At 29.9% G+C, this 16,619-nt stretch overlaps 1 protein-coding gene across 2 annotated transcripts; it reads right to left on the bottom strand.

Annotated features, from left to right (window-relative positions):
• Nucleotides 1–709: 709 nt before the first annotated feature.
• Nucleotides 710–7,268, bottom strand: LOC113846110 (floral homeotic protein AGAMOUS-like). 2 transcript variants are annotated; one of them, XM_027474021.1, is made up of 7 exons: nucleotides 7,039–7,268; nucleotides 3,525–3,606; nucleotides 2,156–2,217; nucleotides 1,973–2,072; nucleotides 1,638–1,679; nucleotides 984–1,025; nucleotides 710–886 (listed from the first exon to the last, which is right to left on the bottom strand). In XM_027474021.1, exons 1-7 carry the CDS (start codon nucleotides 7,266–7,268, stop codon nucleotides 710–712), a joined length of 735 nt encoding a protein of 244 aa, XP_027329822.1. The 2 variants fall into 2 exon arrangements, with proteins under 2 accessions (XP_027329822.1, XP_027329823.1); XM_027474022.1 differs by having other exon boundaries at nucleotides 984–1,027; nucleotides 1,634–1,679.
• Nucleotides 7,269–16,619: the final 9,351 nt, after the last annotated feature.

Genomic DNA, 16,619 nt, shown 5'->3' on the forward strand with positions numbered 1-16,619 from the left:
AATTATATTTAAACAGCCATTTTATAACATAATATTAGGCCCAACCAAACATACACATACATGCTATGAGTGAATAGAAACTATATTCGAAGATACATAAACAGTATCCTGTGAAGTAATGGTACAAATGCTGGTTCTAGCTTTCTCTTGTTCTCAGTTGACAGAACTTTAGCAGAGGAAATTCCAATGGCACTCACACCACTTGCAACTAGCTATTCAGATAGATGAAACAATATAAATGCTGTGGCATAATTTCCCGTGGTTTTCCACCTATTCAGCTACATCAAAAAGTGAGAAAATATCAGAATGGTTAATAAAATACCATAATCATGCATGAACAATATTAGGGCACAGAGAAGCATATTGTTAATTGCATTGTACAGCAAAAACACGAGAAATGGTAACTAATTTCCCCATTTTATTTCTCCAACTTTTTGCCTAATGATTTAAGTTTAAGCCTTTGAGACGCGTTAAAATATTCCTCGTGAGTATGATTAAATTTACGTGATTTTTTGTCCTTCAAACACCTTATATAATGGATTGCATATAAAGGATTAGTACAATGTTGAACTCAATTATTTATTAAATTGGTTTTTGCACTGGGCATTGCCTTCCCTCCTTGATTTTGTTATCGTCGTGATCAATGAACTAATTAAAAGGGTATTCAATAACAACAATTTGTTAACATATTGGTAAATGAATATTGTGCTTACACAAGTTGTAGAGCAGTCTGGTCTTGGCGTGAATAATGATGATTGGAATCTATGAGATTTACAGGGAAGAAATTCCTGTCATATGACTGTGAAGGTATGGACTCGCACACATTTCCCGGCATCAAATTCGGCTGTTGTTGTGGTTGCTGCTGTGCTCTCTCGTGTTCAGCTATCTGCATCACCCCCACCAACTTTTTTTTATCATTCATTTCACTCAATTATTTTAGACACGTAGATTACATACATTCATTTGGAGGGAATGAAAGAGACCTTAGCTCGCAGAAAATTATTATGGTTTTGCAGCTCTATTTCCTGCATATTTCCAGTAAATATAAATGTGCATGTCAGAAAAGATATAAATATCATGCATATATTTGGTAGAGTTTATGAATTTATGTTCGGTAATTCGTAATTATTCTCATTTTCTATGAAAGATTGAGTATATAAAATAACAATTTTTACATTCATTCAGGTAAAGAGAAACCCCAAGTATGCCTTCTATATAAGTTTTATTATGTAGAAGAACATCCAAATATTAATCTTTATATACCAACAACAATGATTAGTACCCAAGTTCCCCCAAAACAAGAGTGATTTATACCGAAAAGTTACTGAAGCCACTACATACATATATAATTGCTATTTTATTCCAAAATTTGCCACTTCTAGAGTGAAAGTCTTATTCGGATTCTGAGTTTATTATTTCCTATTCAACATTGCAGTTCCATTATTCTAGTTAAATATTGAAATTTAGTGAGGTTTGGGACTTCCTGAAACGTCACAATTAAAAAAAATACAAGAATTACACAATCATTTTCAATACATTGACTTAATGATATATTTTCTTTAGCTGTTATGCTATGTGTGTGTGTAGAAAACAAGTACAGAAGAAATTTAACATTGAAGGAAAAACGAAGGTCTTACCCGCTTTTGCATGAACTCGATATCGGCAAACAGTGTTTCGTGCTGGCAGAATTTGAGTTCGTACGTCAGTTCAAAGAAATATAAATATTATAACTTGGAAGAGTAAAATAACGCATATTTTCCAAAGACTAGGCAAGCCTTTTTTTCTTTTTTTTCAAAAATATTGACTTAAATAATCTTAATTACTTGTTTTTAATTAGCTTCTTGTACATTTATGTAAATGCATAATGCATGTTTGGGCTTACGGTGGAAACCACCCAGACATGTGACATGTTTTATTATATAGACACTTGTGATGCCCACAAATGTCACATACTATAAACGTCTTTTGATACCTTTCTGGATCTAACTCTGCTTAAACCTTTCTCCAATCTACTTTCAAGATTCTTTAGTTCTTTTAGACTCAGAGAGCTAAGAGCTTCACCAAGGATATGCCTGGAAATTAAAAGCAAAGTTCATTGTTTTCATTCAAATTCAATGAAAAGTGTGTGTTGAAAAATATTAGAGAGGAAACTGACCTGTTTAGATTCTGAATGTCTCTGATTTGTCTTTTTAATTTGGATGATTCCTGCTGATAAAACTGATCATATTGATAAATAGTGTTAATTTATATTTATAGGTAGTTAGAGATAATTTTTGTTTGAAAATATGTTGAAAAACAAGACGGAACGCAAAAGAAGAGAGAACTTGAGAGAATCACTAAATAGAACTAGAGTATACAAAATGAGCTATATTTTGGTTTATATAAATGGAAGAGAGACTAAAACTAGTGATTCTAACTATAATTATTTCCAATTTATTGTATATAGTCTTGCATGTAACTCATCACACGCCTTAGAACCAAATTACGTACATAGTATTGGTAAAATTGTCCCTCGTCAGTTGAACTCGTAAGTATCAAATTTAGTGCTTTCCACTTCAATCTTTTGACTCATTACCAATGCTCTCATTATTATCCGTAAACTTGATCAGGAAAGCATAATAATAATAATAATAATAATAATAAGTGTAAAATTCTTTTATATTTAAATATCCAAATACCCAACCATTTCAATCCAACTTATTTTTAGTTGAGTTGGTTCTGTTCGAGTTATATAATAAAAAAATTGTTAAATCTAAACTAATCTAATATACTTTATTTTAATTAATTTGAATATGTTTTTAAATTCAACCAAACTCCACTTGTGTAGGCTTGATTAATATATTAATTTCCTCTTGATCTTAATATCTACATGGATCTAACAAATATGTTTCCCCTAATATCTCTTTCTCATAAAGGGGTCAACAGGTCAAGAGAAAATTAATAACTTTAAATGTATTCAGTATTGTCGTTGATGCTTTTATATGTAAATGGGTTGGGTTATCCTTGCAATCCATTTATATTTTCTCTTTTGTTGTTTACAAAAAGAGAATTATATGTCATCCACTCCCAAAAATTTGTCTAAGGTTATGCAGTGGCTCTCCAGTTGCAACTATTCACATACAATTTAAGTGTCGGAATGCTTATACTTAATGAGGAATATTCTATGTGAATTAAAATGATATTTAGGGATAACATGCGAACTTAATACTAAATCATGGGTAGAAGATATACGCAATATCGTCCTTTTATCATCAGCACATCATAAAAAAACAGAAATATGACCATAACAGTTTTCCAATCTGCTAGCTTGCCTGAAAAATAGTTTAATAGTTAAGCTACACAGAGGATTCTTATAGTTTTGAGATGATTATAGCTTGAAACTATACATTAAATCTCCATGAAGATATTGTATAAAAATATGCTGCAATTTTAAAGCAAGATGCATTAATTCTGAGCCAAATTAACCAAACTAGAGCATTTTCTTCTACCATTTATCTTCGATTTTTTTAGCTGACTAAATTTACCTGTGTATTAGCCTCGGATACAGATTCTGCATTTGAGGAAGCAGCACATGCTTTCTTGTACCTTTCGATAGTTCCTCTAACACTGCAAAACAATACAGGCTATGCTTAGAGGAATATGAAAATGTGATCGAGTCATAATATTTTTACTAGAAGAGATAAACGGTGACTCAATCTGTATTTTTACGAATCCTAATTACAAACTCATCGATCTTTGACATTGAAATTTTAAGTCAAAAAGTTGAGTTTGAAATTACAAATGCGTAATCTTGCACAGGAACCAGTTTTTTGTGAAAAATTTTGTTCAGAAAAAAATTGCATGAAAAATTTTTTAATATGAAAAGAGAAAGCACAAGATTTTCAACTGTACTCTTATCATTATTACTCTTTATATGTAAATAGCCATTTCATAAACTAAATATATAGCAGGGTAAGTACTAAGATCTCTCAACCTTAATATTGTCGAGGCCCTGATTGGTTGTCCTTGCCAAGCTGGCACAAGATCCCAAAACGTCATTGGCTCCACTATCACAACTATCTCTTCGTTCATACATCGTGTTACTTTCCCGTTACTCATTGTGTAAAAACCACGATAATAACTAATAAATTTTTTTGTACCCACTACCTTGATTATGGCAAAACCCTTTCAATTTAATATACTGTCCTTGTATTTTTGCTTTTAACGAATGTCTTTAAATATAATAATAACCAGTGAATATGATTCTGGGAAATTAATGGATGCCATCCCAATGCATATAAATAGCTCAGAAAACTCTTTTCTATGCTACCCTTCTTCTGCTATACCCTCTCCGATTTTTTCTAAGAACCCAAAAAAGTTCAAGTTGAATATGTATACTTTTATGATGAAAGTTTCATTCTTTGAATCCTAAAGAATGTTAAACCCCTCGATATGTTAGCTTCTTTAAAGTTCAAACACAGGTTGGCATGTCCATATCTGATTAATACAGTATGCATATGAAGAGGTCGATATTGAATCAATGGATGAAAGTTTATATTTCCTTTAACTGAAATGTCCAAAACACATAATTGAGAGTAGGTTGAGAATTGACGTCAGGAATGAGAAGCTTTAGTGAAAGCAATAAAAATAGAGCCTTTAGCTATTCTTAGAATCTGGCTTCATCATTTTGCTTTAGCAACTTAGGGTAAAGAAATCTTCTATACTAGAATTTTCGAAATATAAGAGATGGGGGGAAATGAGCAAAATAATTAAAAATGATAAATGAATTGAAGTGGATGAATTGTAAACAGTACCTATGTCCTTACTGAAAAACCACGAAATCATGTGTATGGTAACTCAGGTGGGCATTTGGATTGCTTTACTTTTAAGAAAAATTTTCTCTTAAATATCTTTTCAGGAGAAATTATAAAAAAAATATTTTCTCATAAAAAGATGTTTCTTTATACATCCTAAAAAAATGTCTTATTGTTAATAGAAAAAAAAAATTTAAAAGATTAATAATCAAAATCTTACAAATTTTCTCTCTTTGCATTCAATTCTTTTCTTTCTTTCTTTCTTTTTTTAATTGCGGGACAACTTAAAGAATTAATTATATATATATTTTTTACATAATATGCATGAGATTTTGATTTTTTTTTTCATTTTTAGGAGTTAATTAAGTCTATCTACTTTTACATTTTTTTCAAATTTATTTTATTTTATTTATTTATCTAAAGCACTCTAATTTTTATTTTATATTTAAAATTTTACTACATTAAATTATTAAAATATTCCTTTCTTCAAAACATCATATTTTAGTCAAAACAAAAAAATTATAAATTTTAATTCTTTAAACTCTAATCTCACATATTAAAAAAACTCAAAATTGTGTTTCTTAAAACTTTAATTCTGCATATTTAAAAAAAATAAATTTCATCAAAATTTCACTAAATTTTTCACCTTTAAACATTCAAAATCATTTTATATAATAAATTTATCATTAATCACTTAAATATTTAGAAAAATAATAATAACCAAAATCACAAGTAAATTATTAATATTCCTGTAATACATATTCTCTTGTAGTTACGTTTTTTATTTATACATTTTTCTTTATTTTTAATTTAAAAATTTTAAATTATGAAAAAACTAATCATGCATGAGTGTGTATTGTTATTAAAGGAAATGAATACGTACTTTAGGAAGTCTAAATTTTTTTCTAAAATCATCCATAAGTCAAGCCTAATAGACTAAAATATAATTGAACCCAACATAAATTTGTAATCTTTATTCAATTGATTTTTGTTTTACCTAATAAATTCAAGTTACACAAAGGTAAAATAATCAAATAATTTGTTAATATATCAAAATGCCTCCGCCAGAATTTTCTTGTAGAGACATGAGTTATGGGCATCACTATGCTGGGAAACCCTAACCACTGAATGCTTTCCTTCATGATGTAAAGGACAATTTACGAAAATGGGATCAAATTTGGACATCCAGGAAACTGTAGAAAACGTATTAGTGGTTTTTTTTTTTATCAGCAGAAAAAGTATTAGTTTAAATTGATTTACTTATTAAATTAGTTTATAACGAAAACTTCAGTAAGAATTTAAGAAAAAAAATTTAAACTTAACACAAAAAGGAGGGTTTTGAAATACGAAACATGCACTTAATTACAAACAAATGAAACAATTAATCCTGCGAAAAATCTGTTGCAAATTTAAAGAAAACTGTATCCAATGAGTCGGAAACCCTAAAATCTGATTTGATTGGCATCTTCTTCAGAATCTCATTGTACGGAGATAGCCAATAAACAGTTTTAAAAAGTCTCTCTCCCAACAAAAACCTCTCTTGAAAAGGCCTTTTTAGTTAGAAGACAACACTTATTTGCAGTTTTTGCACTACCCTATAGCTATAATCAATTTTCCCTTGTGTGTAAATATGTAAAAAAGAATTGAACTGATTCAGGTGTGACTAAATAGCGAAAAAAGTCTGAAACCCTAGCTCCTAATTAATTGGACTACCTGCTTGTGATTGTGTTGTGTCACTATTATTTTGTTCAGTTGACAAATAAGTACTAAGTAGAATTAAGGAAGAGTCTATTAAGATAGAATAGAAGGCAGGGATTCATTGAGTGCGTGACAGCTTTGTGTAGCAGACCCTTTTAAGATTTGATGGTTGACATGTGGAGAGAGAAAAATAAAGAGAGAGAAAGATGATTTAGTAAAGCTTAACAGCATGAGGGAATATACACAAGGAAGCTAAGATCTCTGACCTGCAAATCTTTGTAACCCTAGACAAACCTTGCTAACTACGTGCTACTTCATATTGTTTCACCTTAACGTCTAGTTCTTTTGAGAAGACAAACAAAGATCATATAGTAAAAACAATAAAAAATAACAACAAAGAAATTAAATAAAAGACAAGGGTTCTGGGACAAAGGAAAATAACAACTTCAAAATATCACCTTATGTTATATATAGTGCATATTAATTTAGAGATATGAAATGAGATTGAAAGAGAGGAATGGTATATATGTTATAAATGTTGAGAAACCTGTTGTTGGCATACTCATAGAGACGGCCACGGCTTGAGAAGACAACAAGAGCAACTTCAGCATCGCACAAAACAGACAATTCATAAGCTTTCTTGAGCAACCCGTTGCGGCGCTTGCAGAAGGTAACTTGCCTATTCGTTGTGTTCTCGATCCGTTTGATTTCTATTTTCCCTCTTCCCGTTTTCTTCTGAGAAGACCCTTCTGATATTGCTTGGTTTGGAAACTCCATGAGTTGATGGAAGCTAGCTAGCTTGCTAAAAATAATAATTAGAAGAAACCAAAGTAGTTAATATCGATGTGATTTCAAGGACGAATGAAATTAATAAGCAGAAACAAAGAAGAAGCTTTCAAAAAATTGGTTCATTATGCAAAATGAGATTTCTTTGATCTTGATGATTTTGACATACTAGCTAGCTCTATAAGCTATATATATTATATATATAAGCTTGTCCCTAACATGAAAATAATAATCAAAGACAGAAGAGAAAGAAACAAGGGTTTTGTGTGTAGGTTGTACCTTTGCAATGAGGACTATTTAGAGTTGTTTGGTGTTATCCTGCGACTGAGGAGAAAGGGTTGCAAAATATGGAAGTGGGTTGGACCATGAGACAGGTATTTATGGACGGAAAATAGACCCTTCAACTATTACCCAACTCTTTCTCTCTCTCAGTACTGAAAACAACATAACTCGTTGTGTAATGTTTGGAGAATAAAAGAAAAAGGGAGAGAAAGAAGGACTTGGGATTCACTTTTCAACTTTGGTGCTCTATAAACCGTTCATTTCTTTCATGTATGGGAAAAAGGCAAGGGAGACAATGAAAATGTCTTTTTGAAAGTGACTTTGTTAATGTGGGGTTTGATTCAATTCCAATGAGAGGGACGGGAAGATAAGCTTGCACGCAAAAACTTGGAAAGCTTGAAATTTTGAGGCATAGCTGCAGGGTTGCTTCTTGGATTTTGAGTTTTGCCCATTTACCTATGTAGAATCTAGTTTTGTTCCCTTCACTTTTCTCTCGTGGTTGAAACCTAATTACTTCTCATAATATTAACGTTTTTTTTAATCTCTTTCTCTCCTATCATACCATATTACTTCTCTCTTTTTATCTATCGGTTTCTTGGTGTTTGCACTACAAACATTTTCGTTTTTAAGGCTCACTCACCACACTCACTTGCATTCTTTGAATTTTGGACAAATTATACCTACATCTGGTGAGGTGAGGGCTGAGGATTAACGATATTACATTTGATATCTCAGTCTTTTAACATTTTCTTCGATCCATTTATTTTAATAACATAATACCAATGTAATATTATTAAAGCGGTGTGAGTGTAATTTACTTTTAATTTTTTTATTGCAGAATTTTACCAAGTTTTATGCCGTCCTTGCATAGACTTCCCATGTGACGTCGTAATCATAATCTTAATTCTTCAGTTACTAACTTGTCTTTTGGTGATGGGAAAGTCAGTCTGTATTTTCAGTTGCAATTTTTTTTCTTCTTGCCTTTTCTGTACTCCATTTATGTTGATGACTTGCATAATCCTTAAATAATTTTATAAATGGAATTAGTTCAAGTGGTGTTTAGATAAATTTTTTAATGTGAAATGTTGTATTTAAATCTTTTATATATATATATATATATATATATATTATAGATAAAATATATATTATTAGAGAGTTTAAAGAGAACTCAAAATTTATATATATATATATATATATATATTTATTTATTTATTTATTAGATAGTTAGTCTCTCAATATAGTTTATACCCTTGTATGAATTAGGTTAATAAAATGCTAGGATAAAAATGGTGTGACCTCACGCTTACGTAGTTATGTGTCCATATATATAACCATATTTCCATCAGGGTAAAAAAATTGTTGATGTAACCGTTGCATTTTTCTTCTTTTTTTAAGAGCTTACGTGAATAATTGTGAGACTACTCTGTTAGATTAAGTTGATTTGAATTTGTCATTTATTTTCACTGAAGTAAACACTATTAAATATATTGGTTGATGTAACCGTTGTTTAAAAGTAAATTAAATAATGTAAGTTTTACAAGGGTACTTGTCTTAATAAATTTTTAAGTTAATTAATTGCAGAAAATTGTAATTTCGTAACACTGTTTCTTTGAGTTTTAGTAACCCGTTTAACTCCTGTTAAATTCAAATATATATAAATGAACAGTTTAGTATGCCTACATGTGTAATAATGGATAGAAATTCATATAAATAATAACAATATTATCAAAAGATAGAATCGAAATTTACACTAGCAGCAAAATTGAACTATTTAACTATGCTTAAAATCCTTCTTGATTTCATTTTTTCATATGGTTTAGATGAACTGTAATCATGCATGAGTCGTTTATTAGAACTATTTGATCTATCCTTTTAGACAGTTCATTTTTCATGTGAAAAATCTTTACTCTCACTTAAAAACCTAATAAACTGTTGCATTTGATGTTTGATATGTAGATCCAATTTATCAAAGATGCAATAGACAAAACCTACAATAATATCGGTCCAATTTTAGTGAATTAATTTGTCAATAAACTCTTATAAATTTTTTTCTAATATTAATATTTAAAGTTAGTAACCAGAATAAAAATAGATAGATAAGTTATATATATATATATTCTTAATTGTTTATTGAGCTATAATAATAAATTAATTTATCATGTTACTTATTCTATTATATTAGACTAGTGTAATTGTTATCTTAATAATATGAATAGATTAAGAGAGGAAGAAATGATAACAATTATTTTTTAAAAAATATATTTAATTTATTTTATTACATCGTTATTTTTATATATTTTTAAAAAATATGTTAAAAATTTAAAATATATTAAATAATTTATATATTTTCTATAAATTAAAAATAAATAATTTATAAAAATTTAAAATTTAATTTCATAAATATAGAAAAAGAATAATTTTTTTTTTTTACATATTTATATTATTTATTTTTTTTATTAAACTTAGATCAAATATTAAATATGATAAAAATTTATTATATTTTTATCAAATTTTACTCTTATTCAACTCTCGTATTTTATTACTTTGGATTTTCTCCGCCATCAAATATGTGTTAGGAACTCAGATCATCCCTACGTATCTCCAGTCAGAAACTTGATAGTTCATTACACTCTCTTTCTTTATCGATTGCTGTACAACAATAAACTTGTATGGCTAAAATTCTGCAAGATGGTGGCGGAGAAACTCCAAAGTGATGTGTTTGTTAAGATGAAGGATATTCAAAATAAACATGTTTTTCTTTGTTTCTGATGTAAAGAAAGACGTGATCAAATTACTAAAAACTTATGACCATTTAAATGAGCAACATGATAGATATTATGTTATTCCGTTTTCTAATCCTGGTTTAGAAATAATCACATCTCCATTTTTTCTGATATATTAAAGAATTTATGTTCCCATTTGCAACTTGCAATGACCGGGGCATATTTTACAAGCTAAAATACTTCAATGAACTCAAGAAACTAATTTTGCAAATGAAGTTGCTCAATTTTTCATAACATATCCGTACATGCAAATATTTAATAGAATAACTGTGAATGCTAAAACCATACCTTAGACACTTTTAATTATTGTTTTTTTGTTTAAATAGAAGCAATTTTATTTGAGATACGCGATAAAGCTTTTTATTTGAGTATTTAATATAATAATATTAATTAAAACTTAAATTTAGAATTATAAATCAAATTAAAACAATCTACTACTAATTAATTCAGGTATTTGATAGTCAGTTCTTAATTATTGTTTAAGATTTAATAAAAATTTTAAAAGTATGAAACAATATTATTAAATCAAAAGTAGAAAAAAGTGTGATCCGTATTATTTTTATATTTTTTAATCAATTTTGACCAATAACTAAGATGATGTTAAAAAGAGTGTGTTAAAAATTGTATTATTAATATTTTTTAAAAATGATTGACACACCAATGAAATAAATTATATTTGAACATTTCAGGAAAAAAAAAAATCATTAGGTAGAACTCCCTGGATTTAGATGAGTGTTACCCAAATGCTTATCACCTCAGTCTATTGGTGTCTCATGTGATGTTATTATAATCAGATCTTCATTCACTGGATCACGAATTAAAAAAAAAGAAGAAAAGTTAGGACAATCTTTGGGAAGGGTTTCTGTTTCAGATTTAAAATGCCATGGCCAGTAAAGAAAATTAGAGAGCTAATGGAAAAATGTAGCTTCTATAACATAAGCACACCGTCAAGATAATGATATAGGTTATCTATCTCTACTTCCCTTTGAATGCTAATTAAAAAGGTTGCTCAAAGAAAATTTGTTTGCCCAAAGACAATATGCACAATGATAATAATCCTCAACTTTTCTTCTGTCTGGAATTTTGCATGCTGCCATCCACAGGTTTTAAGCATTAGATGAAATGATTCATCATTTTTTTTCCTTGGTAAGAGACACGAGATCTGTCTCAATTCCTCCTTACTTATTTACTTTTACAAAAGCAATGAGTTATTTTAGATAGCAAATATTTGAACATTGAAGTGCATGTTTGAAAATTTTAACAAAATCACATTTTAATATAAAAGTTATAATTTAAGTATATGTTTGAATATATATATATATATATATATATATATATTTATCATTATATGCACGTCTATTTATGCGCTTTCAAGACCAGTTTTTACGTTTTCTTAACACAAGTATAATGAGTTTCAAGCATGCTATTACAGTGTTGAAAAGAATTAATATTTGAGTGAATTTCACGGCAATTCAAACATGTTATAATTATACATTATTATCGTGCATAATATCATATATAATTATTATCTTTTACTTATTTTTTTATATACACATCTTAAAAATATATCTCAATTATAAAGCAACACAAACTGGTGCAACAAAGAAAAAATCTCTTTAGATAACAATGCACATGCACAAAGTAATATGAATAGATATTGCTGGAACGCTTAAACTCGGTGGCCTAGTGCTATCAATTTAATAGGCATACTTCTGTATCAATGTAGCAGTGTGAATGGTCTCTTTCCATTGCACGTATATTTCTATCCACGTCACAATGCATTTTCATACTCAAGCACAAGCTAATATTTGTATTTATATATAATTTCCACCATTTCAGCCTTAAATGCAAATATTTTCTCCATGCCATCTGTTCGCAGCAATTTAATGCCATTATTAAGGCTATATTCTATGTAGACCTAACGTCATAAAAGGAAGTTTGAATCCTTGAAGTTTCTTCTTTGAGGACCACATTGTTCTAACATGGAAAGGGGTTTGATAATAACCCATTGATAAGTGCAATTATTCCTTCATACCTACCCGTAATCACAGTGTCAGAAATTTGGGCTTACAAATCATCTGATCTGTCACATGCTAGCTAAAGTTGGTTGTAAGCATCTACATGACCATTTAACAGTTCATAAACTAAGGCAATTCATATGCATTAAAGAATTCCTAGTACATGGTGATATAAATCAAAAGGTTCATGAAAGCAGAAACAGTTGTTGATTAAATTAGGTACCGGATAAAACATTGCATTAAATAGTTTTAATTGTAAAAATTGCTGCAAGTTTTTTGTTATGTTAGGTGCAAGTAATAGGGGCGGATAAAGCAAATATTGGTTAAGTATTGCTTGCTGTGATGTTAAATTGCGATGACAATTAACATTTTTGTTGCAATCACTTGCTACTCGGACCAATTTGCGAGGGTCCTAAAAATACAACAAAATAAACTGATCAAACAAAGACTCAAAACGATATAAAAGTCACCTTGCATTAATTAAAATTAACGCGTTACACTGTTTCATCAAATCGTAAAATTCTTAGCTAGCATAAGTCACGAGCTTAAAAAATTTGGATCACGCGTTACACTATCTCATCATATCATAAAATTCTTAGCTAGCACGGTCAAGAGCTAAAAAATTTGGATGTCGTCTTGTACAATCCTAGGATTCAAATCAATTGTAGTTGTCTGTGAACGCGTACACTCTAAAACACAAACCAGGCTCTCAAAAAAACAGTTTATGGAAAGGAACCAAGTAAAAAGGTTTTACTTTGGTATTGAGCCCAAGTATATCAGCTTTATTACCAGTTCTCTGTGTTTATTATAACTCTTATATATTTAGTTTTAATCTAAAATACCTTTCTTGTTCTTTTGATCAAATTAATAATAAAGGTATTTGAGAAAAAAAAATCACTTATTTAGAAATAATATATATATAAGTGTATGTAAGTTACAATAGCATATTCCGAGTTTCTCACAATAGATATAGAAAGCAATTCTTTGTATAAGAACAAGAAAAAAGGTTGGGACAAAGTGAAGAATATGATTTTACCAAGATGGGACAAAGACAAGGATTAAAACAAATACATTATATACAAAGAATTGCTATATGATTTTACCAAGATGGGACAAAGACAAGGATTAAAACAAATACATTATATACATCACTTCTATGCTGCAAACATGAATGCCAAGCTTCATTCAATCTTTCATGTGCTTTAAATGGCTTAATTGTGTTGGACACTGATTCCTAGGATGCTAGTTATCTCCTTGCAAAGCATCAGATATATTGGATATATATACCAAAATCTTGCTTCAATTTGACTGAGAAGTGCAGTTATCTCAAATACCTTTGTGAATTTTCTTTCCAAACTGGGTACTTCTTGTAGATTGAATAGTCTGGTCACCGAATAAAAAGTTGGTGGGCAGAGGAATAGTCCTCATCGACATTTTATCACACAATTTTTTTAACATGAATAATATGTAGGCTCTATTTTATAGAAAGTCTGTTAAGATGGTGTGCTTTTGATTCATTATGTTACAATTTTCTTATTCATTCATACTTTGATTGAGTTTTATAATTATTTCATTTGTAACATTAACAAATCACTTAGCGCTAGATAGAATGTTAGTGTTCATATGCCAAACTTCAAATTCATTTTCAGAGACATTTCATGATACATGTAACTGCAACAGGACAAAGGCAAGTCAGCAAGCTACTTCCAAGAGTTTTGCAAATAAGTTGGCAGCAACTTTTAAGGACTACAACAGCAAAAGCCTATAGAACATTGAGCAGACCAAACCAAATCATTAAGATTCTGAAAGAGATTGGTTAGGAAAAGCTTTGGAACTATCTAGAAGCATTAGTGTATGGTAACAGTGTACAACAATTACAATAGAGATCCCTTAGAGCTGGTGTTTGTTAGATTATACCTTTGCTTGGAAGAATGCAAAGTTAGGCTAAGGGCAGGGTGAAGACCAATGTTTGAATTAGATGGATATTTACTAGAATATTATGGCAGCCACGCTGCTAACTTACATGGTGCAATATGGTGATAATGGTTTCAATACTATAGAATTTGTTGTTGTTGATGTAGAGACCATGATGTGTGGACACTGTTGCCTTCTTTCTTGCCAAAAGATATTGATTCGGTGGAAGATGATGGGTGTAAAATTGTAGATTTTCAGTACTATTACCAACATTTGTTGTCAAGCCAAATTGGAGAAACTGTGACAACCAATTCAAAGACAAGTTGTGCTGTTGGCATGTGCCAGCTAAAGAATCGTAGATCAATTTTGGATGGACATGATTCTATGGAATGACAACTTAAAAAAGTGCTGCCATAGCTGTCAAAACTCAAACTTGATTCTAGGATGAGAGCAACTTTCGAAACTTGTGCAATTGATGTTAACAGCATGTGTTCATGTAATTAAATTAATTAATTATTCAATAAATTTTAGAGTGCGCTGAGATAACTTATTTAAATATTTATTTAATAAACTTTTTTAAAACTTTATAAGTTTAACTATAAAACTAATTAAAATAAATAAATAAAACTTACTCTGAAAAGTTGGGTATATTTTTTTGATAAACAAATTCAAAAAAACTTATTGAAATAATCTAAAACAGTTTATTAAAGTTATAAACTATTTATAAGTTTTTCAAATAGACCCTTAATCATATAAAAATTTATACTAAAAATTTGATTATGAAATTTGTTCAAACAAACTAGTTATAAGTTTTATATTCATAATTTCTTGTAAACTCTTCCAAATATTTCTCTTGATGCACAAGGCAAAATCTGTAATCACTTTTATAGTGAAAATTAGGGGCTGTATCATGAAGAAAATGCCAAGGCAAAGAAGAAAAGAAAGACAAGTGTGTCTCATACGCCCCAATGGAAAGACCAAAGTTTAAAAGATAAAATAGGATAATTTGTCAAGTATACCAAGCAAAGGTAAGTAAACGTATGAAGGAAAAAAATGTTCTACTAAAACTTTGTGTGTCTTGGAATTGCCCTACATCGTCTTTCTCCTGTAATTCATAGTCATACCAATTAATAGATGATGTGGACCACAAATAGGATAATATCCGAATAAAACATAGAGTTGTCCCAAATCAGCAATACTGTGACCACAGTTAACAGTCGGGAACCAAAATTCAAAATCCTAAAAGCTATTAGCTAATTGATTGATTAGGTGAGGGACCATCACTACAATAAGACACAATTTGAACCTGAAAAATGAGGCCAATCATCAAAGCAATACTCGTTCAATAAATGGCAAGCATGGTAAATAATCTTTCAAATTCTCATTACGAAAGAGATAACATTTGGGCATGGGCATGATTTCTAGGAAACAAATGTGTACCAATTTACGTACCACGAAACAACTTGTTATTGGATATTCAGCCTTTTCTATGATACGTATCTAATGTCATTTAAATATCTTTGCATTGGCCCAGTGAATTAGTTGAGGTATACTCGTATCATTGCAACCCTTATTCTTCGTTCTTTTTGCTTGTTGGGATCATTAAAGGAAACCAAAATTATTATATCCTCCTCATTTTCTTTGTATATCTCATCGTCACCATATATAGATATAATCTCGTCAGTTTTATTAAAATAAATAAATACACAATTAGTCAATTTTTAGACCATTTGTTACAACAATCTACAAAATCAAACTATATACAAAGAACAAATTTATTATGACAAATAGGGGACATGGTTTCTGCTGCTATGTTTCTACAATCTACAGATACATTAAAAATTGGTGAAAGGGAATAGCGATGGTAGGGTACATTCCGTTGTTCGTAAGATATGGGCCATGGTTGAACCAGCCCAATAATATTCTGCTCTGAACCCATTATGAAAGACCCTGTTGGACCAAAAAAAGAGAGAAATGACCCTGTTCCTGGATCCAAAAAAAAAGTGAGCCTGTACTGGTTTTTGGTTTGCTTGTTCATTCTTCGTTGACCAAAAATAAATGGTTCATTCTTGTTCTTCACTTTCACTGCACCTCCATTTCTACTCCCATTTCCGTGTGACCCCTTCATTCCAAATTTCCATTATCATTGGTCGTTATCTTGTTGGGTGACGAAAAACACTCAAAATTTCAACGATGGCTGCAACCGTGCTTCGTATCTCCTTTGACCCATATTTGTGCTTCTTTTTATTTCCATCACCACCAGTTTTTGGTCATGGGTTTGATAAAAGCTTCCAATTTTAAGTTAATAAACTTATTAAACTAAGTCAGAATTCTTGCTTCATGTG

The sequence above is a fragment of the Abrus precatorius genome, unplaced genomic scaffold (genome assembly GCF_003935025.1).
Source record: "Abrus precatorius isolate BTA unplaced genomic scaffold, Abrus_2018 Scaffold8, whole genome shotgun sequence".
Taxonomy (NCBI): Eukaryota; Viridiplantae; Streptophyta; class Magnoliopsida; order Fabales; family Fabaceae; genus Abrus; species Abrus precatorius.

Coding starts and splice junctions, on each gene's coding strand:
- LOC113846110 (XM_027474022.1), bottom strand. CDS start 7,268: ATGGAGTTTCCAAACCAAGCAATATCAGAAGGGTCTTCTCAGAAGAAA. Junction 2,073..2,155: donor GACATTCAGAATCTAAACAG/GTCAGTTTCCTC, acceptor TTTAATTTCCAG/GCATATCCTTGGTGAAGCTC. Junction 1,680..1,972: donor GCAGAGTTAGATCCAGAAAG/GTATCAAAAGAC, acceptor AAATTCTGCCAG/CACGAAACACTGTTTGCCGA.